General features: G+C 41.0%; 1 protein-coding gene across 3 annotated transcripts in view; it reads right to left on the bottom strand.

Moving 5' to 3' along the window:
• The window catches only part of cntln (centlein, centrosomal protein), a 126,508-nt gene that overhangs the window by 97,858 nt on the left and 902 nt on the right, over positions 1–27,748 (bottom strand). For 2 of the 3 annotated variants that reach the window (XM_061770818.1, XM_061770820.1), the window contains exons 1-8: positions 23,168–23,564; positions 17,415–17,503; positions 12,681–12,765; positions 11,506–11,640; positions 9,533–9,712; positions 7,833–7,966; positions 7,087–7,249; positions 5,554–5,778 (exon numbers count right to left, since the gene is read on the bottom strand). In XM_061770818.1, the coding sequence (XP_061626802.1) occupies positions 5,554–5,778; positions 7,087–7,249; positions 7,833–7,966; positions 9,533–9,712; positions 11,506–11,640; positions 12,681–12,765; positions 17,415–17,503; positions 23,168–23,248 (1,092 nt within the window). In that variant the 5' untranslated portion in view covers positions 23,249–23,564. Of the gene's footprint in view, positions 1–5,553; positions 5,779–7,086; positions 7,250–7,832; positions 7,967–9,532; positions 9,713–11,505; positions 11,641–12,680; positions 12,766–17,414; positions 17,504–23,167; positions 23,565–27,748 lie in introns of those variants that run through there. The other variant, XM_061770817.1, reaches the window with a different exon arrangement.

The following is a 27,748-nucleotide window of genomic DNA, read 5'->3' as shown; positions in this document are numbered from 1 at the left end:
CAGTGTATATATTTGTGTGAGTGTACACATAGCCCTGAGTCCTCCCACGCAGTCTGTTTGACCCCAGCGCATATGTGCTTAAACAAGCGCCATGTAGCCAAGGCGGCACATGGCTGTGCTTCGTTAATGAGGTGGGCTGTGCGAACGGGCTAGGCTTCTCATCTAATGAGAGCAGTTGAGCTGGTAAAAGCGCACCGTCCATGTCATTAAGAACGTCTCTGGCCGTGGATGTGGCTTTGCTCCGATGACAACTCAAGTTGATAATGTTATTTATGTTTTAAAACAGATCATACAGAAGTGTTCCAGTGTGAGAAATTTTATGTTTTTTTTGTTTTTTTTTGCAGTGACAATGATGCAGATGAGGAAAATAGATGGCGTGTAAATGGCAGACTTTATTACATTTACATAAACATGCTCTTATAGACATTCTGATGGTGAGGTTAAAGGTTTTTTTTTTGTTTTTTATTTAAAAAATTTTTTTTTGTTTTTTATTTAAAAAAAAAAAATTTTTTTTTATTTTAAAAAAAGCAATGTCATAGATATTTGAAATCCTCCAAATATCTATGACAGAAAGGTGAAGCTGTCGATTTACCGGTCGATCTACGTTCCTACCCTCACCTATGGTCACGAGCTGTGGGACGTGACCAAAAGAACAAGATCCCGGATACAAGCGGCCGAAATGAGTTTCCTCCACAGGGTGTCCGGGCTCTCCCTTAGAGATAGGGTGAGAAGCTCGGTCATCCGGGAGGATCTCAGAGTAGAGCCGCTGCTCCTCCACTTCGAGAGGAGCCAGATGAGGTGGCTGGGGCATCTGATTCGGATGCCTCCCCGGTGACGTGGGAGACCCCGGGGACGACCCAGGACACGCCGGAGAGACTACATCCTTCGGCTGGCCTGGGAACGCCTCGGGATCCCCCCGGAAGAGCTGGATGAAGTGGCTGGGGAGAGGGAAGTCTGGGCGTCCCTGCTAAAGCTACTGCCCGCGCGACCCGACCTCGGATAAGCGGTAGGAAATGGATGGATGGATGGATGGATGAATCTCTTAGATGTTTTACAACATTTAGGTACCATTTATTATTTAACTTTTATGTGCAATATCTTAATTAAATAATTATTTAATAACAGTTTTTTATATATATATATATATATATATATATATATATATATTCCTAGTGCTCTGACCTGTGTTTCCGAATCCAGAAATTGGTTGTACTCTGTGTTCTAAAGTCTTTAAAAGAAGCGCCATCCAATAGGAAAATAGTATTACTCTGTCCCACGTTAAAATTGCCACCACAACCGTTATTAGCAGTACACACAATATTTTAGGCAACATTTAAAAATTCTTTAAAAAATACCCACAAATATGAAATAAACTCTGCCTTTGGTAACAAGTGACGACACGCTAATATTAGCATTCGACCCCAACGACTGGACAATGCTTATTCATCCCCGCGGCTGCCAGCGATCAACCTTTGGCTCAATGGAGCATCATCTCCAGCTAGTACAGCACCAAAAAGTTCAATAACAATTACATTTAAATGCAAACCACTGGAGTCAGTAAAAGACAAAGCAGAACACAAGCAGCAAATACAACTTTTCGAAAGCAAATAAAATGGCCTCTCTTCTGTGCTTGATGGGAGAGCGTACAGTGTTTAAATGACTGCACATGATCACTCATCTACTCTGGTGAAGATTCCAGAAAGCCTGAGGTCTGCTGCGGATTACACTGTAATGTTGCTCTTTAATCACAGGCACAGCACTGACTGACAGGCAGGCACAAAACTACAATAGGAAACGTGATGCTGTGTTGTCGATGGATTCGCAAAGCAGCAATTTACACAACTTCCTGGTTGAAACCCAACAAATTATAAAGAAAATAATGTAAAATAAATTCCATGCCATCATAAAAACTTCATGAACTGTACTGGCAAACATTCCTGTGTATAATGTTTAAAGATAAGTTCACCAGTGAAACTAAATAAAACTAGCAGAGTACAACTACTCAACCTTTTAATACGCCATTTATAGGTATTGCTTCAAGTGTGTGTCTGTCAGCAGGCAGTATGAAGAACAGTACTTAATGTGTGTATTTTTGAAACTTCCCTGTATATTTACTTACAGAGGGTTCTGTTTACGATGGTGTTCCGTTTGTATGGCTGGCAGCGATGGAACCCGAATTTGTACGTCAGAACGTACTGTAGTCTACTGACCGACACTAATGCGGTAGTAAATTCAGCATTACAATAGATATTTGTATGAAAATGTTTTGAAGACACCTGAAATAATTTTTATATTTATTGAATTTCGGATGTTACTGAAGAGAGATTATTTTCTATTATCTATTCTCTATTACAAGCCCAATTCCAATTGGGACGTTGTGTTAAACATAAATAAAAACAGAATACAATGATTTGCAAATCATGTTCAACCTACATTTCATTGAATACACTAGAAAGACAAAATATTTAATGTTCAAACTGATAAACTATATTGTTTTAGCAAATAATCATTAACTTAGAATTTTATGGCTGCAACACTTTCCAAAAAAGCTGGGACAGGGTCATGTTTACCACTGTGTTACGTCACCTTTTCTTTTAACAACATTCAATAAACGTTTGGGAACTGAGGACACTAATTGTTGAAGCTTTGTAGGTGGAATTCTTTCCCATTCTTGCTCAATGTACAGCTTCAGCTGTTCAACAGTCTGGGGTCTCCGTTGTCGTATTTTACGCTTTATAATGTGCCACAGATTTTCAATGGGAGACAGGTCTGGACTGCAGGCAGGCCAGTCTAGTACCCGCACTCTTTTACTACGAAGCCACACTGTTGTAACACGTGCAGAATGTGGTTTGGCATTGTCTTATCAAAATAAGCAGGGGCGTCCATGAAAAAGACGTTGCTTGGATGGCAGCATATGTTTCTCCAAAACCTGTATGTACCTTTCAGCATTAATGGTGTCTTCACAGATGTGTAAGTTAACCATGCCATTGGCAATAACACAGCCCCATACCATCACAGATGCTGGTTTTTGAACTTTGCGTCCATAACAGTCCGGATGGTTCTTTTCCTCTTTGGCCCGGAGGACACGACATCCACAATTTTCCAAAAATTTAACTTCCAAACTGTTTTTATTTATGTTTAATACAACATCCCAACTTCATTGGAATTGGGGTTGTATTTTCTAAGTTTCCTTTCTGTTTATGGGGTTATCTCACTTTTTTTTCCCTTTTTGCTGTGGCATCACATAAAAAGCCATAGAAAAAGAAAACACACCTTTGGAGTTTATGCTTTAGATGCTCACTGAGCTTAGGTCTCGTGAGATTTGCTGACCTCAGACTTGATGTTTTGTTTGACTTCTAAGACATTTTTCCAGAAAATTCTGGTTGAACTTCACATTATTATACTTCGGAGGTATTCAAGGTTACATTGTATAACTAACTCTGTTATGATATGCACGTAGTACTATCATGAGCTTGTACAGGCCAGTGATCGCCATGGTTCCTCAGTCCCTCATACAAAAGAGTGCATAAAAACAGATGTTCATCATAGTCTACCCCACTAGTCATTACCTTGGCATAAACATAAGTAAGCATGGAGATGTAACTCACAATGGATGTTTTTCTACTCTTGTATTCCCTAACCCTAGCCACACGATAATAATGAGAAGAAGAAAAAATAACACCGTGGGATGTGTGGAGTGTTCAAAGCCGCCACCCTGGCCTGTTTTCAAATGAGCACTGCGTCTCCCCCGCCTTGTGCTCCTGTTGCAATCAGCACTTTGATCACCTCCGATAGTAACTTCCAACCAAACATTTAAATTTAAAATCACATCTGCCCCGACAACCCGAGCATTAGAATTTAACAGGTGTGTCTTAGGAACTTGTTACGGAATTTGCGATTACGTGCTCAAATACACGCGTCTTTAATTCAATGCTTTTCACGCGTGCGCGCGCACACACACGCACACGTACGCGAACACACAACCTGTCAGTGAAATTTTCAGTGGGAAACAGAACACCCTCCCGACTGAGTGCTATGCCTTGGGAAAGCAGATCTGTTTACCTGCTCACTTTTGTCAATAGGTACAAAATTTAAAGAAACAAAACAGCCAGACCCCACAACACAGTTACAGTAAATAAAGCTTTATATACCAGGGTTTAAACATGAAAGCAATTAAGAGCAAATCGATAAGGGGTAAGTTGCATATACTGCTCATAGGTATGAACACCAGTGTGAATGGAGTGCACTTCTAAAACGCTTTTAACTCCACCATGCAAGGTGCTGCCTGCCCCACTGGGAGGAGTTTAGCGTTCAGTATCTTGACCAGGCACACTTCGGCAGTGTACATTGTGAGCCGGGATTCGAACCGCCAACCCTTCGGTCACTAGTTGACCCGATCTACCAACTGAGCCACGGACGCCCAGGGGTATAAATTTTAAAGGTTCCACTGTATATACAAGCTATACGCAAACAGCATCTCTAAATACCATATTAATTGTGGGCGCAACACTACAGTACTGTAATTAATTACTGCCTAAACGATCCATTTATACATATGGTGGCTGCTTAAATTAACGAGGTCAAGTGGTTCAGGTCGATTGCGTCTCACTTAAGATTTGGATCGGTATGTGCGACAGTCCGTCGGTTATTACTGAGGAAGTCAAACCGAGCAAGCACAGCCTGCAGAGGCACGGAAATTAATATTAAATATATGATAATATTAAATATGTTATCTTTACAAAGTCCAGTTCTAGTTGAGTGAGTTTGTTTGACTACAGCCTGATATTGGCTTGGTGTGGTCAAAAAAAAAAAAAAAAAAAAGTATGCAACTCAACCTCATTAGGCACCAATTGCCACTTAATTTGGCTGTTGTTTTCATCACTACAAGGCCCTCTATCACACCAACGTGACGGTTCAAAGATAGCGAGCTATCACACTCCACTGCAACCTCACGCACACACACACACAATCTGGTATTATCTTCCACACCTATAAACTCCAATTACACATCAGATCTCTTCAACTGGAACTGGTCTCTCCTATGTGACCAGTTTGCAGTCAAAGGACATCTAAGGCAGTGGTTCCCAACCTTTGAGCCGTGGCACAAATTTTACAATTTTACATTAGGGAGAATTTTTTTTCCTCCCCATTTTTAGAACAATCAAGTGAAATTTGACCATATTCCATGGCATACTAGGGGTTAAACGGTGTTATTTCTCTCTCCTACAGCGCCTATTAAAATCTATTATGCAAATGAGGCTATGACATCATCTAGTAACTTCTAGTTACTTTAGGTCAGCCAATAGCTACTTTCCTTACTTAGGAGTTGGTAACACGGAGTGAGTGAGCCAGTTTGTGTTCAGTGGCACTGACAACTGAAAAAAATAATAATAGGAATGACTTCATTTATTAGTTGAAGTCGACTCTTCTATCACCACCACAGAATTCAATACAAAAAAATCTGAAGTCATTCAACCACTACGGCGTAGGAAGGTGCTGTGACACAGTGGTTGGAAATCACTGCTCTAAGGCAAGAGACCAACGCTCACTCACCTTCAAGTTGGTTTGTTTATTGCTTGAGATGCAAATTACTGTCTGCTGAGATTGTTGCTGCTGCTGCTGTTGCTCCTCCTGCTGTTGTTGTTGCAGCTGGGCCTGCAGTTGCAGTATCTGCTGCTCTTTCTGGGCCAGCTGGCTGCTCAGCTCCTGGTGGCTCTGCTGCAGCTTGGTCTCACTTGACATGAGGGTCTGGTAGCACTGACTCAACTCGCTATACAGCTGTCAAATACAAGGGAGGTCGGGATGGGAAAAGGAAGAAGTGGGGGGGTGAACAGGTCAAGTCAATCTGACATGAAAGGAGACAATGGGCCAATGTCTGAGGTGAAGTAACATGGAGGAATTTCTTCACCCATGACTTGCCAGAAAGGCTGGGCGAAGATCAGACCTGAAGATCTGTCCTGCCAAAGCGGAAAGGTGAGCAGAGCTGCAGTGTTAGCACAGCTGAGCAAACAGCATTATTGTCTGACAACTGGCTGACTCCGTGAATGTTCGGATAAGTCGTTGACGTGGGATCAGGGGTTATTTGTGCTTGGCGGTGTCTGCTAGGCCACAGGCCCAAATCCACTACATTAACTGACAAGTGTATTTCAGCGATTAGTGATGAAGTGCTGCCTCCACTAGCGAAAAAAACAAATGCAGTTTTACTACGTCTTTACACTTTTCTCTTCAGAGCCACCTGCCTTGTAGCAACACCTTAGCTCTGCCCGTCGTCATCAAGGTAACGAAAGCCATACTTTGCATTGGCCATACTGTTGGCAGGCCGAGTTGAGCCGTGGTTCAATTGCATTAAACCGTCCCCTCAAAAAAAGGTCAATTGCAAAGAGACGAGAACAACGGTGTGAATTGTGGGTTGGAAATTTTGATGAAAGCACATCACAGACATGTTATTAAGACACCTGGCTTTTCTTTAACATTGTGGAAAAAAATTGCATAATACTATACATCTCTTGTAAGAGTTTAGCTCTGCAGTATAATTCCAATAACATGGGGGCAGGAGATATTTGTGTTTGGCGATGTGACCGCTCCAGGCGCCAGATGCACAAATCCACTTAAAACAATTGTTTTAATGAACATAAAAGTGGTTGGTACTTTTTTTTTACAGTTGCAAGGCCATTGAAATTGAATTGAAATTGATTTTCAATGTTAACCATGGGAAAAAAATCTGAAAAAACAGGGTCACAGAACAGACTTTGTTCGACCTTAGAAATAATTTTTTTTAGGTTGGGGAGGAACTGATACTACATCAATAAAGTGGACAAGTAGGAAAAAAAGTTAGAAGTGTGAAGGGCTTTAATATCCATTCATTTCCTGTGCTGCTTACCCTATTCAGGGTTGCAGGACACAAGGACACCCAGGACCAGTTGCCAGTCAAACACAACATTGTGAAACCAGGTATTGACCAGGAATTGAATCGTATCAAGATAAAGAAAGTCAGCAATGTGAATCACTACATTAACAGCCCTAATGCAACATCCTTTTCAAATAATTGTAGGTTGTTAGACCAAGTGTGTGCATGCATCCATGTACCTTCTGACAGGAGGTGGTGTCAGCAGTGTGCGCCTCTTCCTGGTTCCTCATCACTCTCTGTGTGTCCACATTGAGTCCCTCTAGTTGCTTGATTAGATGACTCTGTGCCTCCGCGTGCTCCGTGCTTCGTTTGTACAACGTCTGCACTTCTTCAAACTCACACCTGGGGCGCACTCCCACATACAAAGTGTGTCACACAAATTAATATCAGCACAACACTGTGACCGATAAAGCACAGATAATACGGATCAATTCCCTGAGTTCCTATGGAATTACAAGAGTAAAGTGCTCCTCTAAGACGTGAAGCCATCTTTAATCACTGAGCTAAAACCTTGAGAGGCCTTGGCAAGCTCTGAATGTGACTGACACATCAGAGCGCAGCGGCCATTAAAACAGAAAAGTAGTTAAAAAAAGGTTGAGATTACCTCTAAGGCTCCTAACGGTTCCCAGAGTTTTTATCATATCGACTACAGCTTAGCCAAAGCCTGCCCAGTTTCCCTTTTCTCCCTCCTTTAAAGTGAATCCACTATGCAGGGCTTACAGAGTGGCTTTAGGTGAGCCGTGGTTGGAAATATCAGTGTCACCCCCAAGCCTTGGCATTGAGAGCAATATACTTACCTCAATCCACATGCACTACACGCACAGTGCATTTCATTTAAACAACACACTCGCCACAAAATGTAACTAATTTACTCGTAGTTGTTAGGAGAAAGCAAATGAGGTGTATCGTGTCACATAGAACTCACCCAAGTTTATGAAGCTGATCCTCTTTTGTTGCCACCTCCTGTTCTTTGATAGAGACGCAAGCTGCCAGGGTGCTGTTAAGGCTCTGCATCCTGGATACCTCCTGCCAGGCGCTGCGTAGTTCTTCCTCAAGATCCTGGTAAGGAATTACTGTAGTAAGTAATCTCATTTGTAAAGGACTGTCAAAAATTATATCTGCTAAGGATAAACATGTCCGGAAATGTTAAATGGATTTTTCATGTTCAAATTTATATCGCTACCAAAAATAATAGTACCGTGGTTTGACATTACAGCATGACAATGTAACAAAAAAGTTTTAATTTTCAAGAATACATTGGTAAAATCAAGTGGGAAAAGCTGGAATTTGCAAGAACAAAGTTGCAAGATTACAAGAAAAAATTAAGTCGTAATTTTATGAGTAAAATCATAATGTAACAAGAAATTTTAATTTTATGAAAATAAAGTTGCAATATTACGAGAAATCAGATGTAATTTTACAAGAATGAAGTTGTAATATAGGGGAAAAAAACTGCAATTACACAAGTAAAAAGTAAATAATTTACGACGGAAGAAATGAGTAAAAAGAATTGCAATTTTGCTGGAGTTGTAATTTTAAGAGAATCAAATCATAATATCCAAAGAAAAACATTTTAATGCCATAATTTTACATCGTGACACTGAGAATAAAGTTAAAATGAGAAATTAGAAATAACTTTACAAGAGTAGTCATAATATGCGCGGGGGGGGGAGTAGTATTGCGGGAAAAAGTAAAACATTTTAAAAGCATAAAATAGTAATTTCATCAGAAAAGTGTTCCAACTTTACAAGTAAAAAATATGTAATTTACGTATACCAATAAGGAAAAAATATACATTTTATTGGAATAAAGTGAAAATGTTTCAAGAACAAAAATAATTTTACAAGGAATAAGTATTAGTAAGAGTAAGAGATCTCCACAGAAGGAGGCATCCAATAACCTTGCTTGAGGAGCTCCTCAGATACAACCAAAGTCGAAAAGGAGCTATCGCTGAGGTGGATTGCGACTGCGGCAGAACGCATGGGAGAAAGTCAATCCAACACACTGTGGCAGATAGCCAGCCGACTAGGTAGCACTGGTTAGCTAGCCCTGGCTAGTTAGCCAGCCGGCTAGCTAGAAAGGATGCAGTTGGTCCAAGGCAGTGAAGATTCACGCCACCGATCGGCGCAAAACCCAGCAATGGATCCTGGTTAAGGTAAGCCTTTTTAAACTAAAATGTATTTATTTTTTCTCAGAGCAAAACGCAGCAAATCAGATTTTTCATTTGCTGGACTAAATGGGAATTTAGAAGGTGAGTCCGAGCTCTAGTAAAATCATTTATTGTCTTTTTCCTGTAATTTCATGCATTTTTTTCCTTTTCAAGGTGCCTCTTTGTATATCAAAAATACCTTTTTATTTTCACAAATTATGAACAAAAGGTACTTGTTTTGTCATCAATGTCTCCTGTTATCACTGAAAAATTTTTTTATAAAAAGTTTATTTTTATTGGAAGATATGGCGGATGGTGTTCTTCCATGAGTCTGTTTTTAAACTTTGCTGCAGCGATTTTTTTTTTTCAATGTTAGTTTGAGAGGAAAAGGAGTGGGGGATCACAGATGTCAAGGTGTGCAGAAGAAAGGGAAACGCTATAGAGGACAAGGACCATCCTGTGTGTGTTATTCAAACCTTGACTCTGGCCTGAGCAGCCTCCCTCTGGCCATGGTGGTGCTTGGCCAACCTCTCCTTCTCCTCCAGGTCAGCTTGCAGGGCGACACAGCGGGACGTTAATCCCCCTTTCTCCTCCTCGAGAGCACGCACTGCCTGCTGCGCCTCCTCCCCTTTCCTCCCACACTCCGTCTTCAATTCCTGGACGAGGATGAGGGAGGTGTGTGTGTCAGGAGAAGGGGTCGAGAGGGCCAAATAAACAATAGCAGAAGAAAAAGTTATTACAGAGAAGGTTTTGACTTCCCCTACATTTGTGATTGTTTCGACCAGTACAAGTCAAAAAGTTCTGCACTAATTTGGATTTGATTTGATATAAATGTTAAATACAGTGAACCCTTGCTGTATCACGGTTTACGTATCTTTTGCGCCCCTGCTAAATCAGTTATTTTTCAATGATTATGCTTATGAGTTTTGATAGTATATAGGCAAGTTCAAATGTAGATTGGCTAACCATAAAAAAATCCCCCCAAAACGTGGGAAAATATGTTATGGTCCAATGAAACGAAGGCTGTACTTTTTGGCCATAATTTTAAAAGGTGTGTTTGGTGCGAACACAACACTGCTCATCTCTAAAAAGAACAGCAATCCAACAGTGTAGCATGATGGTGGCAGCATCATTCTTTTGGGTTGTTTTTCATAGCTTTGTGCTAACTCCCATTAAACATGAGTTTGAATGTGTCTGGGTTTTTCTGAACACTGCCAAATCAGTGATTATGAAGGTGTGCACACTTGTGCAATCACAGTATTTCAGTTGTTTTTATTAACTTCCACTCTCGCAAAGCTTAAAACAAGATGTAGGCCACTTTAATAGTGGAAAAATGTTTTGTATTGATTTATTTTGATGTAATTTTTTATATGAAAAAAAAAAACCTGACATTTAAACAGGGAGGTATAAACTCTATATCCACTGTATGTTAGCATTATGCTAGCGGCCCTTTGTAAATACATGGTTTGGTTGCAGATTCTGGTGTTTAAATACACAATATTGAATTATCTTATTTTCCAAGCCAGTTTTACAGTAAACATCAATTGGTAGTAACAAATAAAAAGCTTGAAGCAAGCACACTGTGCCCCTTATTTGTAGAACTCTGCGAGCGAAAGAGTGAGAACTAAGGAATACTTTAAAAACTACTACTCATTATTACAATACTACTAAATTTGTTTAAAGTGTGTGGGAGGAGTAAAAAAGTTTTTTTCTGTAGACTTTTTATATTGCGGTTTTTCACCTACCGTGGGTGGCTTTGTTGAGTATCCCTACTGGACTACGGTTTACTGTATTGCTGGAAGGAGTGGCCCCTTGAGTTTTTAAATAAGTAACACAAGGGGTTTTAGCCTGAAATGAATATGTAATGATTGGCAGGGCTTTGATATTCAGTTTTTTTCTCTATTTTATTCCAGGAGATGCCTGTGTGAGCCACTGATTGGCCAAGGTCACCTGTGCTGAGGGGCCCCTGCGAGCGAGCCGCCGGCTGTGTTAGCCGGACACATGCAGGTAGAAGGGCCGTCGTGTCGGCTCTAATGAGAATGACGCTTGCCCCAAGGCCCATTAGACTCCCCTTTTGATGCTGTCCCCCCCGCCATCTCTCACCGTGAGACCACACCAAAACTGTGAGAGGACCGTCCCTCTATCAATTAATCATAGTCGGGTCCCATGCAGCCATAATTAGGGGGCAGCCATGCCATAATACACACTCTTTCCACTCTCCTCCCCACTGACGCTGTCATTAAGTATTTATCTGCAAGTTAACAACCTGCTTTTCTTTACCGACTGTTAAGTACAGTCTGCTCTGTTGTCTGTGGCAAAACAATTCCGGGGGAAAAAGACAAAGGCCAGGGTCTTCAATCAAGAGAAATCCTCTACCTTGTCTGTGACTAAAGTGACAGGGGGACATGTCACTTTTGATGCCGCACGAAAGAGCATTTGTCGGACCAACCTGGAGTTGTGTGCTCTTGTCGAGCAGCTGTTGACACACGGCTTCCAGCTCGCTCTTCATTAAAGATGCCTCCTCGTCCATCACTGGGCGTCTTTGGAGCAGCTTGTTTACCTCTTGCTGCTTCTCTGACACTTTCTGCAGACAGACATCCAGCAAAAGAGAAGACAGAAGTCAAATAATGCACTTTTACCTTCAGGGGGAAAAATTTATTTGCCAAGGCTTAAGCATTTGTGACCTGAGAAATCAAAAAGTGACAACAATGCAGATCTTGTTAGAGAAAATAAGGTAATTTTTGTCTGGATATAATGGAGCAAAAAAGTAAAAACTTCCTACATAAGCACAGTAAATGACAATCTGACTTGATAAGATTTGACAGCGACGTAGACCATTTCATAATGTCTGTAAACAATAGGCATAAGGATACTTCTGGGTGGCAGAACAGCAATCGACTACCACTGACTTGAACTGACAAAGACTTGTGTTTGGGGTTGTAGTCATTCATGAATCATATTTCTTTTCATTGATTGTTCCGGTTCACTAAGCTGAAGGCAAGTAGCAATGTTACTGAGACGTTGTTGTGAACGAAAATTTTATGCTGGCTTCATGGCAGCTTTTTTGGCCCTTCTGGCCTCTCTGCAAAGGCGGCTGCGATTTGGAATTGTCTTGTAATCCACTACCTTCTGCGAGCGTGCACTCGTTTCAAATAACACGCTGCTCTGGGATGCAATTAATTGCCACGATGGGGGAAATTGGTCTGATCCATCCAGATCGTGGATTGAGGCAGTCCTCGCTACTTCCAGATCACTGTGCTAAGAGCACAGGGGCGGGGGCTTTAATAGAGATTTAGATGTGGGTGCGTCAAATAAAGTCAAATGTTGATAATGAGGTCGGAAAGAACCATTTGAACCCCAGTTGTGCTCAACTCATTGGAGGGGACAGGGAACAACGATTTTTGTAAATGTAGGACAGAAAGCTTAGCATGTACACATTCCCCGTAGGGTTAATAATGAAAGCTTATGTTTAAAAAAATAAATGTAAAAAATAGTAGTAGATGTAATAGTAGCAATAGTAATAGGGGAGTGTACTGTAATGGACAGGGACAAAAATATTAAATAAAAAGGGTCCCACTCCTCTTACTCAATGTTAGAGGCTTTGAGATAAAAACTACACAATACCTGTTCTAGATCCTGTATCTTGTAGTCTTTGGCCTGGAGGATCTCCAGCACCTTCCTGTCCTTCATCTCGCCTTTGTGCTTCTCACTAGAATACGGAAGTTGGAAGGAATGACGGAAATTTGCAGGTCAGCCAATGAAGTGTACTGATAACCCAGTTTATGTCAAATGAAAGTGGCATTTCAAAGTCAGCTTTTATAATAATAAAAAAAAAAAAAAAAAAAAACAGAGAAATCAAGCAAAACGGCAAAAAAACATAACAGGCTGGCCAGAACTCATAAGTCACAAAGCTCCCCCGGAACATTGTGAAGTGATTTCGTCACATCTACTGGAGCAATTAAAAAGACATAAAATCATTTTTAATCACGTGCAGGGAATTTGTTAACAGCATGTCAGAAGATGCCACATTTAAATCCCAGATGGACTGTTTACTTGCTACTTGGTAGGTGCTGCTGTTTTGGTTAGCAACAGGAAGTGCTTAAATGGGCTAAGGAGATAACTCTTTAAAGTCCCTGTAAATACAAAATAAACATCTAAATTTGAGACGCCACAGAGTTATGATGACAAAACTGCCTAATTTGAATGATTATGATTTATAACTAAGCAATATGCATTAGTCGAGCATGCATTAGTCTAGCATAACCTAACGTTAGCCACTTAAAGTTGGGCTATACATAAATAGAAAAAACATATTTTGTCACTTTATCAGATAGTTTTTTTCCCCCCTATATAGTCACATCAAATTAGCAGCCATCATGTAGTGAGGTTGGGGGGGACTCATGCCATTCGCCCAACACAGTCACTGGGCATCTGTTTTAGCCAAGTCCTCAAGAAAAATCAAGAACACAAATGAAATGGTGAAAGACTGTTTAACCCTATAAACTGGAAAATTCTGTACTGCATAGTTCTCAGTATTTTCACGCATTCAGCAATTATCTTCAAACATTGCATCATGCGTAAAGAAACAAATCTATGAATTTACTGAACAGGGACTTTAACAGTCACGTGAACAACTGCGACTATGAACTGAGGTAATAACACTACCAGTTTTTTTCCGCATGGGAAAAAAGGGGTGTCTATTTGAGGGAAATATCTTAACATGGGACACGGCATGGTGGGCGACTGGTTAGAGCGTCAGCCTCACAGTTCTGAGGACCGGGGTTTAATCCCCGGCCCCGCCTGTGTGGAGTTTGTATGTTCTCCCCTTGCCTGCGTGGGTTTTCTCCGGGCACTCCGGTTTGTCCTAGATTCAAATCTCAGCTCAGGCCTGTGTGCGTTTCATCTCGAGCCGGTGTTTATTTTTGTATTTATTTATATTTTTCTCCGGCTTCCTCCCAATTTAATTGACCATGAGCTCAATGTGCAATTGAAGACTAAATTGTCCACAAGTGTGCAAGTGAGGAAGAATGGTTATTTGACTGTATGCGCCCTGCGATTCACTGGCGATCAGTTGAGGGTGTACTGTGCCACTTGCTCCAAGTCAACAAAGATAAGGTCCAGCTGACCCGCAACCCTTATGAGGACAAGCGCTATAGAAGATGAATGGATAGATGTTAACATGGGCCCTTTAAAATGCATCACCATGAACACGGAGCCAATTAATCTTCTTCCTGTATTATTGTAAATACAGATGCAGAAGAAAATGTGTAACCCTCAAAAGATTTACAGCAGCACCAGGGTGAACTTTCTTTCAGCCCCTAGCACATCTTTAATCGTGTGAACTTCTAGGGAGACAAAAACAGAGCAGCAATTGGGGACCGGTTTGTTTCAACTGCTCGAGGCCACCAGGGCCCCCCTCCTCCATGTACGCATCGCTCACTCCTGCTATACCTCCCATCTTCAAGGCCTTTCCTCCAGTCTTTTCCCTTTTCTGATCAGGCTTCCCCCCTGACAAACACTCAAATAAGTATCTTGGGGGTCCCTGGGGGTGGGAGATGGAACGTGTGCTGCCCTAGCTACATCTCCTGGTGCGCCGGGGCTGTGTTCACTGCATTTCCCCGCAAAGCAACCAATCGCTCCACAAAAAAATCCACACGGGGGAAAGGAGGGGGTTTGAACGGAGGCTGCCGGTGGGAACCTGCGCTTGACTGGAGTCGACACAATTACCATGTCAATATCCTCCTGCGCATCAGGTGATACAGTACACACTGCGATCTCTGGGTGGATGTTCCCCCAGCAGTCTCCGTGGACCAGCAGACTTTGATGGGTTTCCTGTGGGGCTATGAAGTAACTGAAGAGGGTGCGGAGAAGGAACAGGGGGCACCTGTACCGAGTAACTCTCTCTACGCACTTACACGCAGGGTTTATTTTTTACTCTCCTGAATCTGCTAACAACTCTCAGACCCTTGATATAGTATGTAATGTGCACCCATGGTTATTTTAGCTGTGTTTGCGCTTATAATTTGGTCCTCATTCACTATCACGCACATCAGTCCAAGTTCTCTTGCCCCTTTTATATGGTATTTCTATTGCCAAATAACAGGTACTATTTCCAGTACTCAATCAGCCAAGTGTGTCGAGCAGATACCATACAGGTGATGGTCTGGTGGTCACACATCAGTCGAGCAGATTTGTTATCGACGCAACATTTTACCATTTCATGATACATGGCTAGAAAGGACTAGTAAACAATCACCTTGTTGTGCTTTCGCTCTGGATGCTGCAATATTTTACTTCACCGTCTCCACTCTGCAGCAGCGCCCTGTTTGCCCTCAGTTCCCTCTCGAATAAAAAGCCCCTTGCTCTCCTCCCATGTTCTTGTTTGTTACTGGGTCTCGTTATGAGTGACGGCCAGGGTTTTTGCAGTTTCGTACTGTAATCTTATGGAAACCGAGGCGACCAGAGCGTTAAGCCCAACAGTGGAAAAGTGAAATTAGCTTTTACACTAGCCCTTTTAGTGTTTGACCAAATGTTCCACACACAAAAAAAGCATTTAAGTTGCAACTTGACGAAAAGCCAACTTTCTGTTTTAAATAGCCATGTCCCAATCACAATTTTTTGCACCCAAACCTGAGTCCAAGTCACTTGATTTGGAGTATCTGCAGATACAGAGTCTTGGTCCTGTACCTTGGCACATGCATTAAGAAGGAAGAAAACTATGCACATCTAAATTGTCTCATTTGTCTTGATACTTTTTATTTGAATTTGCCCAACATGATATCTTTTTATATAGCTATACTGAAAGTCCTAGTGCAGCAATGATTCAAACCAAGTCAACAAAATCTTTTTACAGCATATCAGTGACTAAGCACAAAATCACGACGTAAACAAATGAAATTTAAACATCCTGTCTTCTATTTCGGTAATGTAACAAAAAATGTTTTTAATACATTGTATGTTCTTGTTATAAAGCACATAGAGATGCAGCCACAACGAAACGGCGGGCCGATGACGTGGCTCATAACTGTAACATATTTCTCATTTCCCTTGGTTGTCATTAGAACAGTGGTCCTTGTCTTTTGAGTTTGTGTAGCCTGGTAAAATTTTGGTCTGTGTGTGTCGGCGAGCGATTACTCTTTGGTTCCCTTGTTTGGCGCAAATCAGGGTTAGGACAATGATGTTCAAACCTGATCAAGCGACAAATCAAAGAAATCATACTACCTTCATATCACTGGGCTACCAAAAAAGAAAAAGAAAAAGTAATTTAGCATTACTGAATCTGAAAATCTATTTGTTTGTTTCATTTAGTTTTTATGCCAAGTACCGGTAATTAACAGTTTATTAATCAAATATTACAAACTTTGCTTATTCTAAGATGAATAGTAGACTGATAAAAGTAAGTACCTGTTAATTGAATGTTACGTCATCATTGTTCAAAATGTAGAGCATGAAACTCTGTTTATTTGAACCTCTAAAGCAAGCAAAACAAAATTGTGGCCATAGTTCAATAGGTTGACCTGATTGAGCAAAACCAATGTGATATTTGGATTAATCAGAAAATCTAAAATGTCCTAAATCAGTTAAAACAAACTTTTAGAAAATAATTTTTTTGTTGACCAGTGTATTTATCAAATTTGTCTTGTGTGGACGCACTCCGCACCCTCAAATTCTACAGTAGCTCCAGCGACAAAAACCGGTAAGGGTGTCTAAACCATATTCAAACATCCCTTGATAAAGCGTTTCAACGTGCTGCAGGGGAGATGACTTCTCTTTAGGGATGAAAAATGTTACACTTTCAAAAATAACAACCTGAGAAGTCAAGGGGGTGCATGGTCTCCTTTAGAGGCAGCGTGCTTTCAAGTATCTACGCCAGAAATTCCCGTCCTTGGATCTTTCTGTTCAGGAACATACCCAAAGACAGAAGCCTCCTATATTAGATTACGTTTATACACATGGGCATTGTCAGGAAAACTGTACATATTTTATCTCTTGTGAACGTTCCCATGCCACTGATCTTTATGTGGCTTAGCCACTCCGTGAAAAAGGTCATATTCAATCTCAATTTATCCATTAAAGACGCGTGTTGGCAGGGGTCTTTCGACGGTCCACAACGGGAGCCGTGTAAGAGTGTTTTCATTAAAAAGGTTTCCATGGCTGAACTGCGATACCGTGGATAACAAGGCTTAAATCGCATCTGCGGCAAATTCCGTCCTAACCCCAGTAGAACGGCCAAGGTGCCTTACGTCTGCCGAGCGACTTTCATGCTTATCTCACCACACTGGAGAGGTAAAGGAGAAAAAAAAAAGAAGAAATATACAACAATGGAGGGGGGTGTTGCAAAAAGATGCATCTACTCACCGCTCAACTACCAGACTCACAGCCTGGGTCAGGTCTGGATGTTCTACTTGGAGTCGTTTCCACAGGGACCAAACAAAGTCTTTATCAGCCTGGGAAAACAAAGTTAGCGTCTATCATTCTTAATTGGACTAAAATGGTGTCCAATTCAGTTCACAAAGCCAATTTCTCCTTCTACGTGAGCTCGATTTGGTATTAATACTGTTGTTTAACACTATGAATTCAAGTACGTACAGGGCTGCTATTAATACTCTCACATCACAAGTTTACATTTGGATATCTTTGCTGACATCTGTGTGTGTGTGTGTGTGTGGGGGGGGGGGGGGGGGGGGGGCATATATACTGACCTTATACGCGGCGGGCAGGATTGATTTATTTTTATACTTTTAAATCATGCAAAGCAACATTTATAATAAGTGCTACATAAATTTGAAAAAAGTTGGATTGATTGATATGTAATAGTCATTATTTACATACCTCCACTGCTCTGCTAAATCAGGACCAATCGGAAGGAATAAATGTCTGGGTGACAATCATTGCACGTGGGGAATGAAAAAGGCTTTTTACATTTTTCTTTTTTGTAAATGTTACATTGTACAATAAACGCACTATTTTACTTCATGCTCTTGATTTTTTTTCAAACTAAAATACAGTTAACACATACAGGAACAAACTTCTGTGTCAATTAATGAGAAATTAAGACAAAACGTATCAAATAAGCCATTTTAGGAAAATTGGCTAAATTAATTTCACAAATATTTGTGACTCTTGATAATGCCAACGGTCAGCAGGCCAGATTAAATAAAAGTGCAGGTCCACTGTACTACTGAGTACATGACAGTGATATCAGTATCAGAATCAGAATCGTCTTTATTTGCCAAGTATGTCCAAAAACCACACAAGGAATTTGTCTCCGGTAATTGGAGCCGAACTTAAGAGTTTGGCATTGAACAGCGACTTTATAACCGCAATGAATCAAAGCACAGCAGGAGAGTGTTTGTCGTTTGAGTTTTGACACTTAACATTAAACATTTTTCTTTGGCTTATCTCCGATAAGGACAGCAGCAAAACATGTCAGCTTTCTCTCCCTTAAAAAACAAAAATGAAGAGGAATCGCTGATGACATTAGCATACCAGGGAATAGAGTTGATCAATAATTTAAGCAGTCTTGTACAAAATAATTTTTGATCTGCCTGAATCAGTCATGAGTGGCTCTGAACGCAAGCGTCTGGGATGTGACCTTCGACTCAAGGGGAGCATGCATTGACACTTGTCATGATACACTATTTATGACCAGCGAGGGGCTGGCATCCATTTTGATATGGAGCTTGCAGTTTCTTCATTAATCAAGCACTCTCCAGATCTGTTTTTCCCAAAGTAAGCAGCCCCAAAGAAACTCAAAACTGATGACAGAGTGAGTCATCTTCAAGTCGACGAACCCCGCCCGCCCCTGACACATTTCCAATTCAAATTGTCTCGGGTTTTTAAAGCTACATTTCGTTTAATGAGGGACATCTAAAATAAATAAATAAATAAATAAAACTACGTCTGACATTAAAAGACAGAATTATACCAAATCGACTTGATATAAAATTATCTGATAAATTATGTTCACATCATCACAAGATAAAAGTCATCCCTCCCACTGGAATCCACTGGTCTCCAATTAGTACATGAATTTTAGCCCCTCCATCTCAAAAGTGTCTAATCAATTATTTAGCAAAATGGCAGAGCGGACCTTGATGAGACCATGAGGAGAACATATAAAGTGGAAGGACTGTCAAGCTATGCGATCTGCACGCATCTGCGTGGATACCCAGTAGAACGGGTGCTAGAGATCCTGCAATGCAGCTAAAGTTAAGTAGCAGAGGATAACTTTAAAACATGCAGGGCCTTTAGCCGCCATTAGCCATGAGGTTGCCAAGTGTTTGGTCAGGACCCTCATCAGTGCACACTTAAACGTGTTGAATGTGCGTTTGATTTGATGGCTGGATGAATTATTCATTTTACATTTTAAGACACTGAAACACCACGGGCCAAACATACTGGGGTGAGCCATTGGAATCCAGCCACACAACATAATTAAATTAGCATCAGTCTAGCAGGAGCACTTGCTGGCTGACAGATGGGTGCCTTTGTAGTTAATGGCTGTCCCCGAGTACATCTTGCCAGAGACTTAAGACATCACTGGTATTCAAATGGCAATATTTAAATGGTACACTACAGAACTAAAGCCCCCTCAATTAGACGGTCCGAAGCTCTGCTGTCGTACTCCAAGATGAGACCACCAAGGACGGTGTGCGTGTCAGGCAGTTTACGTTAGGGGCAGCAAGAAAATCAGCAGGAAGTGATCGGCTCTTACATTGCAAATATTACTCTCTCACATTTGGTCCAAAAATAATCCATCCATCCATTTTCTACCGCTTATCCGAGGTCGGGTCGCGGGGGCAGTAGCTTTAGCAGGGACGCCCAGACTTTCCTCTCCCCAGCAACTTCATCCAGCTCTTCCGAGGGGACCCCGAAGCGTTCCCAGGCCAGCCGAGAGACATAGCGTGATCAAAAATATATATATATTTTTAAGAATTTCATAAAATATTAGGGGTCTTCACAAATAGGTGGTGACTCGAATTGGCATTTGAGACCGCCGAAAAAAAATAACGCTGAATTAGAATCACAACAAATCTATGAATAACATACCATTTTCGTTGTTCTGACAAGAGCTAGAATGCTGTCATGCTGCATTTACTTTAAACAGATATGCAAACACCAAAGGCATGAAAAAGGTGGTTTTTTTTTTATTATTATTTTAACATAAATTAAGCAATCTGGAAGACTCTCAAGCAGGGGTCACCAACCTTTTTGAGTCTGAGGGCTACTTCGTGAGCGCCGATAGTATAAAGGACGACATGACCTGTTTGCAGCAAACATCCGAATTAACAAAACTACACGGATCACTTTTTAGTAGTATTCATAATAAAAAGAATAGCAGTAGTAGTAACACTATGGGAAGAGACTGCTCACATATCAATGGTAATTATTTTCCACAATAATGGTAAGAAAAACCTGCTTAAACAAGAAATATTTATTTATGTTTATGTGCTCAAATATTTGAAAGTCAGGGGGAACACCTGCTGTCCTTGTAGTACAAATGATTATTTGTAACATTTTTAGGACAAAGACATCATCCATCTTCTTGTCACAAGTTATAAAGTCCATTCTGAACATGTTTTAACATTTTGTGCAATATCTTTAATGCCATATTGATATGATGTTTTCAAAACAAATATTGTCTGTGATCTAATCATTTATGTTGGTGGGACGCCTGGCACTGCATTCTGCTCACCAGTGTGTTGTAATCTGGTGTATAATTTGACACTGTAACTCTGAGTGAATCTTGTAAATTAGCATCAGTCAGGCATGTTCTGTGTTTGTTATTGATAAAGTTCATGTTGGAAAAGTCTGATTCACTTAGATAGGTTGAACCAAAAAAGCAGGCAATTTTAATAGCTGCTGTGCAAACACAACTGTACTTTTCTTTGTCCCTCCTTGAGCTGTCACCTTATCGTGGTGGAGGGGTTTGTGTGTCCCAATGATCCCAGGAGCTAAGTTGTCTGGGGCTTTATGCCCCTGGCAGGGTCACCCATGGCAAACAGGTCCTAGGTGAGGGACCAGACAAAGCACAGCACCAAAAACCCCTATGACGACAAACAACTCAGGAAGACGTTTTCCCTTGCCCAGACGTGGGTCACCTGGTGGGGGCCACCCATGGGGCCCAGCCAGGCACAGCCCGAAAGGGTAATGTGGGTCCTTGGCGATCTGATCCCCTGGCTCTAGGGACGTGGAATGTACCTCTTTGGCAGAGAAGGCGCCTGAGCTGGTGTGTGAGGTCGAGAAGTTCCCACTAGATATAGTCGGGCTCGCCTCCACACACGGCTTGGGCTTTGGTACCTGTCCTCTCAAGAGGGGTTAGACTCTCTTCCACTCTGGCGTTGCCCACGGTGAGAGGCGCCGAGCAGGTGTGAGTATACTTATTGCCCCCCGGCTCGGTGCCTGTACGTTGGGGTTCACCCCGGTGGACGAGAGGGTAGCCTCCCTCCACCTTCGGGTGGGAGGACGAGTCCTGACTGTTGTTTGTACCTATGCACCAAACAGCAGTTCGGCGTACCCACCCTTTTTGGAGTCCTTGGAAGTGGTGCTGGAGAGCGCTCCCACTGGGGACTCCATCGTTCTGCTGGGGGACTTCAATGCTCACGTGGGCCATGACCGTGAGACCTGGAAGGGCGTGATTGGGAGGAACGGCCCCCACAGTCAGAACCCGAGGGTTGTTCTGTTATTGGACTTCTGTGCTCATCACGGATTGTCCATAATGAACACCATGTTCATAAGGGTCGGGTTGTGATTGTATTTAATGAGAAAAATGGTGATGTGTTAAAATACTTATTTCAGCATCTGTATCTTTGTTGCTGTAAGCATTAAGGGACCAAAAAAATACGTTCTTTTATTCATTTTTTTTATTAATTGGCCAATTTATAGATTATCATAATTTTTTCCTGACAAATATTGGAATTGGTATCATAAAATACATATCGGTTGAGCCCTCGACAAAATGGGAGTGAAATTAATGCAAAAGACATCCACTGGTAATAAAATTATAGTAATGCAAGTCTGATATAGCAAAGACTGACAATCACCACATGTCAAATTATGATGAATAATTTTTTATGTTAGCAAGAGAATGCCAGAAAATTACTACATGGCAGTAGCACATCTGTAAGGACTTGGACTTTGGAACTAGAGCCTCAGTTTAAGTCCCACTGCACACAAAATGGCAACTAGTTGTTGGTGAAATGCTAGTTTGCTTCCTGGCTACTGTCAAGGTGCCTTTGAGCAAGGCCACCCCCAGCTCAAGAGGTGCAGCACCGTTTGTGTGCCTCTTTCACTCACCATACAGTAGAGTGTTGACTTTTTCCTTGAGGGATTTTAAACAGTACAATAAATGAAATTAAAAATGATAAATGCATCTTCCCGCAATGCTTTTTTTCTTGTTGCTCAAAACGGTGAACTGACTTTCTCATGATGCAATGATCGATTCCTTGCAATTGAGAAATACAGTGTTTCACTTTCATGTCTTATTCAGTGCGTTCATTTTGCTAAGAGATGGCTCTTTAATCTGACCGTTAATACAGTCGGTCAAATGAATGTAGCTTGCATGAAATTACCTGTCTTGGGAAATATGCTGTATAGGTTGTGGTTTATGCAAAATGGGCAACAGCTCACGTTATTAAGCACCACCTGGTGGTGAGTAAGCATGGAAACCCTCTCTCCATTAAGCACTCCATCACAAACTGAGGAGGGAACCTTCTCACTTATACTCAGTGAAGACTTTGTGTGCATTTGGATTTAAATGAACAAGGGAGGATGGCCTTAGTGTATTTAAATACATGTACAAACCAGCTGCAGTTACTGATTTTACAGTTAGCACATGTTTTTAGTTATTGTACTTAAGTCGATTAGATAATGTATCTTTGTTCCTCTATATATGGCAGCGGTTTATGGTGAGAGGCTGAGCAATTAACTGCTCTTTCAATAGCTGGCAATTCACTTTTTGTGACGTTTTTGTTTGGTGGTGTACCTTGTGATTTTTATTTTTCAATGTAAAATGTGCCTTGGCTCAATAAAGGTAGGAAAACAAGTTAAGCAAACTACTGTACATGTAGGATCATCAACCCAGACGTGTGTACGTTTTGGCGACATACCTGGCATTGCACCAATTCCTCCGATAAGCTCTTTACTTGCTCCTCCAGGGCCAACATACGAGGGGCGTCTGCGGAGGACATTGTGGCTCCAGAACTGTAGTGTCACCTTCAATAATAGCACTTTTCACAATACTGGTGCAACTGAGGCACCGGAGCTAACTCTGCCTGCTAGCATTAGCCAGCAGGAAACAGGCACTCTTTCACTTCAAGTGTCTGTAGCTGCTAAATGTTCCGCCTCGACTCAACAGCGTGTTCCAAAGACATCGCGTTTAAAACTAGACATGTTTTTATAATGTCTATTTCGACCCTGCGGAGCCACACACGACGGCTGTCAATAGCATCCAAGACGCTTTCGAGCTGTCCGCTTCCTGATTTCAAACGAGCCCGCTGTTGCTCGTCTGCGTCTTGGGCAGCACGACATTTTACGACAGTTAAATTCAACATTTGGCATTGAGAAAATCATCTACACACAATATTTTAAAGAGTGATTTATTTAGTGTCATTTACATTAAAATTATCATATCTCCGTATGGTTGTTTTTTTAAATTATTTTTTCTTCCTACAGAAAACACGTGTTTTTATAATGATATAATCAATGTTTTTTTGTGCACACAATTAGTTTACTATTGAAAATATTGTCAAAAATGGCTTTAAAATGTTTCTTTGATTTTGAACATGCAGTACAAAAATATATATATTTTTTTTACAATACAAATGTCCCATACTGAAACACTGTGGATCACCAGTCTGAAAATTAGTAAGAAAACCTCTACTAAACTACCTAAGATAGATTTACCATTGACTAAGATAAATTATCCATTAAGAAGTGCAAACATAGCTGTAAAAAGGGCACGTTTTGAAGGGAAATGTTCCTAATTTCCAATTGCAATCTGCATAATAGTGTCCATTTATATTGTAGGATTTTTATTTTGTCAATTATATATTGGATTATTATTATTATTTAGAATGTGTAACACACCTTCTGGTAGAATGGTGGTCAAGTGGTTAACACATCTGCCTTACAGTTTTGAGGTCTGCGATTTGAATCCATCACATTCCAAAAACATGCATGTTAGGTTCATTGAAGACTCTAAATTGTCCATTAGAGTGAATGTGAGTGTAAATGTATGTTTGTCTATTTGTGCCCTGCGATTTACTGGCAATCAGTCCAGCGTGTACCCTAACTCTCGCCCAAAGTCAACTGGGAAAGGCTCCAGCTCACCCATGACTCTAATTAGGACAATTGCTATAGAAAATGGATGGGTGGATAGACATCTGCTTCGCCAGTCAGACATGACAACTCCATCTTGTGTGGCTAATGTACTTACTGTCTTGAGGTCAGGGTTCAAGGAAAATGAAGAAATATGACGACTAGCTTGTCTCCTCTGCAGTCACACAAATGCTGTTTCATCTGCTCCACTCAACGGACTGAGCATGGCTGGGCTGTTTGTTGACCCTAGAACGCGGCCCGTCATTAGGATGCTCGTTTGCGAAAATCCATTTTAACGGCACTAAATTGACAGCTAATGTGCGACATCTGCCTCCACCCTCAGTCAGATGCATAAACTGACACATGATTTCTTTTAATGTTCCCCTTTCTGTCTTTTGTCACAAGAATTAATCAGCATCACGCATCAATGGGGAGGTCCTGTTTCTGGCCGCACACCATAACCAATTGGAAAAAGTATTTTTAACATCGAAGTGCTTGCAAAAAAGAATGAACAAATACAGCACCACATCGATACGATACTGTCATTTGAACACTTCCACTCGCTTGGATGATCTCCCCAGCCATGTTCCACCATGTTTTAACTGCACAAGCGCCTTGTATTTCCCAATTTCAAGTGTTTGCAGCCTGTCCTGCTAAGGGCATAAATGGGAGATCCAAGCAATCAATCATATTAGCTAGGACACACTTCTGGCATTTAGGATAAAAAGTATACGTTTTCCTAGACCGTCCAGCTTCGCCTCTGGCCTGGATGTGTCAGACAGCCATATCTTTCAACCAGAAACGACCATCACAACCACCGCAATGACAGCTGAACTGCTTTGATACACAACCAATGGGAAAATCAGTCTTGGTGATACCACATGAATTAATGAAATTATCTCCACGAAAATTTCCATCTAGACAAATCCATGTTTCAAAACTGACAAACTCCTCGGCAGAACATTTTCTGTGAATATTCTCATTCATTCAGGTCATCGTATTCTCAGGGCATAAAATCGATCACAACTGTACTGTTGAAAGCAAAGCATAGAGAGTCTCTGTTGCCCAAGATGCATCGGTGCAGTCAGTAAATGGGACACTCGATCGCTGCTAACACCCTCTCAAATTATCCATGCCATCTTCTCATTCGCGCCCATTTCCTCTTCTTTGTGGCCTTCCGCTTCTTTTTTCATTCATTCATTCATTTAAAAGTAGTTCAAATGTGACCCATCCCTTATAATGAATTGAGCATTTTTAAATAGCAAAATGTAAAAATAAATGATTTCTCTTTTCTCTCTGATTTCCCCCAATTATATTGAATAATATGATGTACTGCTGTCGCACCTGAGCAGCCTTACTAAAAAGTTGGATTGCTCTGCAGCATCAACTCTTCCAGTTGGAGGAGGAGGGGACGCAGAATTGTGATCATGCAAATGCAGCAGCATGAAAAATCCCCAAAGAACCCGACGACAAGCTCCAACACTGTGCTGACACAGGCAGGCGGCATAAGGAAGAGAGACACCGAACACAACACTCCATGGAGAGTTGTGCAAAGCACGTCTCCGCCTGCTGCCTCAAGGTAAGTGGGGATATTGTCATGCAGTAATGGTGTCAATGGCTTTGATGCCAAAGAACCTGAGAACTCCCGTAGATGACAAAAGGCACTTTAGAGCCGCAAGTACAAAAGGAACAGCCTTTGTACAAATGCCAGTTGGGATGTCAAGACTCACAGTGTTTAGTAGAACATCCATCCCAGTGGGTGCAAATGAGACTACATGTGAGAGATGAAGTCACTCGAGTCACTTTCTAGCATGCCTGATGCCTTTATTTGCTAAATGGCATCGTTCTTGTTCAACTTCATTAGATAATACTGTATTCAGCTACCACGTGGGGTTGTTATTGTTAATACTGCTCAACCGTTGACATTGAAACATCGTGGCAAAAGTTCAATACTACACTCTGATCCAAATGATCAGGCACATGAAGTTTCATTTTTCCAAAATAGTCTATGCCAGTGGTTCTCGAACCTTTTACAGCGAGTGCCATCTAAAAAAACACTTACTTGCCAAGTGCCACCATGGTAACCAAGAATGAAATATAGTAACATAGTAGGCTTAAACGGTCTCACTTTTTTCCATCAAAAGTGACTGTTCTTAGAGATTAACTAAAAATGAACTTAAACGTTAAATACAACTCAACTGTACTTTGACAGTAATTATTTTACATACATTCAGTTCTCGACTAACCTGGAGTTTTTTTTTTTAATTAGTTTTTTTTTTTGGTGCAAATTACTCAAAATATCGTGTTCCAACATATTAACGTAGATCCCAGTCATTATCGCCTTAACAACTTCACATAGAAATTTGAAATCAATGGGTAGTCTCAAGCCTGTATCTCATTCAAGGATGCACTTATACTGTAGATCTTTCTCATAATACGATGCATTTGCTTGACAGAACCTTTCCTTACTTTATCTTTCTCTGACAGATCCCATTTGCTCTCTAAGTCTCACACATTTGATTCAATAACAAGATGATTTCGCAAAAGTTTTTTTTTTTTTTTAAACGTCCTGCTTTTTCGTTCCTTTCCGAAGCAAGCAGCGTTAGCAGAAACAACATTTTCCCAATAATGTATGAAAACTACGACTTGCTTAATAATGTGGCACAACCTCCTTCAGTAATTTCTCATCAGCAAACCTAATTATCAAATGTGTTTGAGATTGATATCAGTGATCTAAATAGGGAGGAGGAACAACCAATGCAAAAAAAACTTCCACAGAAAAGCTAAAACTAAAATGAACACATTTAGTTTTAATCACACTTCTAATACTGATATTATGACAATATTACTTTTTTTGTGAACTAGAAAGCGAAACAATTGATTACCGTTATAAAACGGGCCTACTTTCCATTGAATTTTTTTCCATCCTTCCCAGCCAGAAGACAAAAAAAAACTGGTGTGCCAAATTTGCCACTAGCACTACTCTCTTCCACTTCTTGCTGTGCATGTGATGATTTTCCCCACAAGCTCCCTCGGTCATGTCTTTACCATAGGCCTAGCAAAGTGGCATGGACCTTTGTTTAGCTGCTGACCTTCTGGTCCCTATACAAAAGCCATCATAAAAGAAGAATTGATCCACTCCACGGTCTCCTGAAAATGGGCATGTCACTGACGCATCGACAGTCCCATGCAGCTCACCAATCTGGAAAGTGTGAGAACAAGAGATCTGAGAATTTCTCCAGGGATCTTGTCCTTTCCTTGCTAAAAGGGTAAATTGCGCTGTTGAGGCTGTGTTTAAAGTTCTTATTTCCCCCGAGTCGAGAAGAAAAGACCAAGGACTTAGGACATTGATTGCCCCATGTAAAGGTTGC

The sequence above is a fragment of the Phyllopteryx taeniolatus genome, chromosome 4 (genome assembly GCF_024500385.1).
Source record: "Phyllopteryx taeniolatus isolate TA_2022b chromosome 4, UOR_Ptae_1.2, whole genome shotgun sequence".
Lineage (NCBI taxonomy): Eukaryota > Metazoa > Chordata > Actinopteri > Syngnathiformes > Syngnathidae > Phyllopteryx > Phyllopteryx taeniolatus.
Note: the sequence above shows the minus strand (reverse complement) of the source record. Positions and strands in the feature narration are given on the sequence as shown.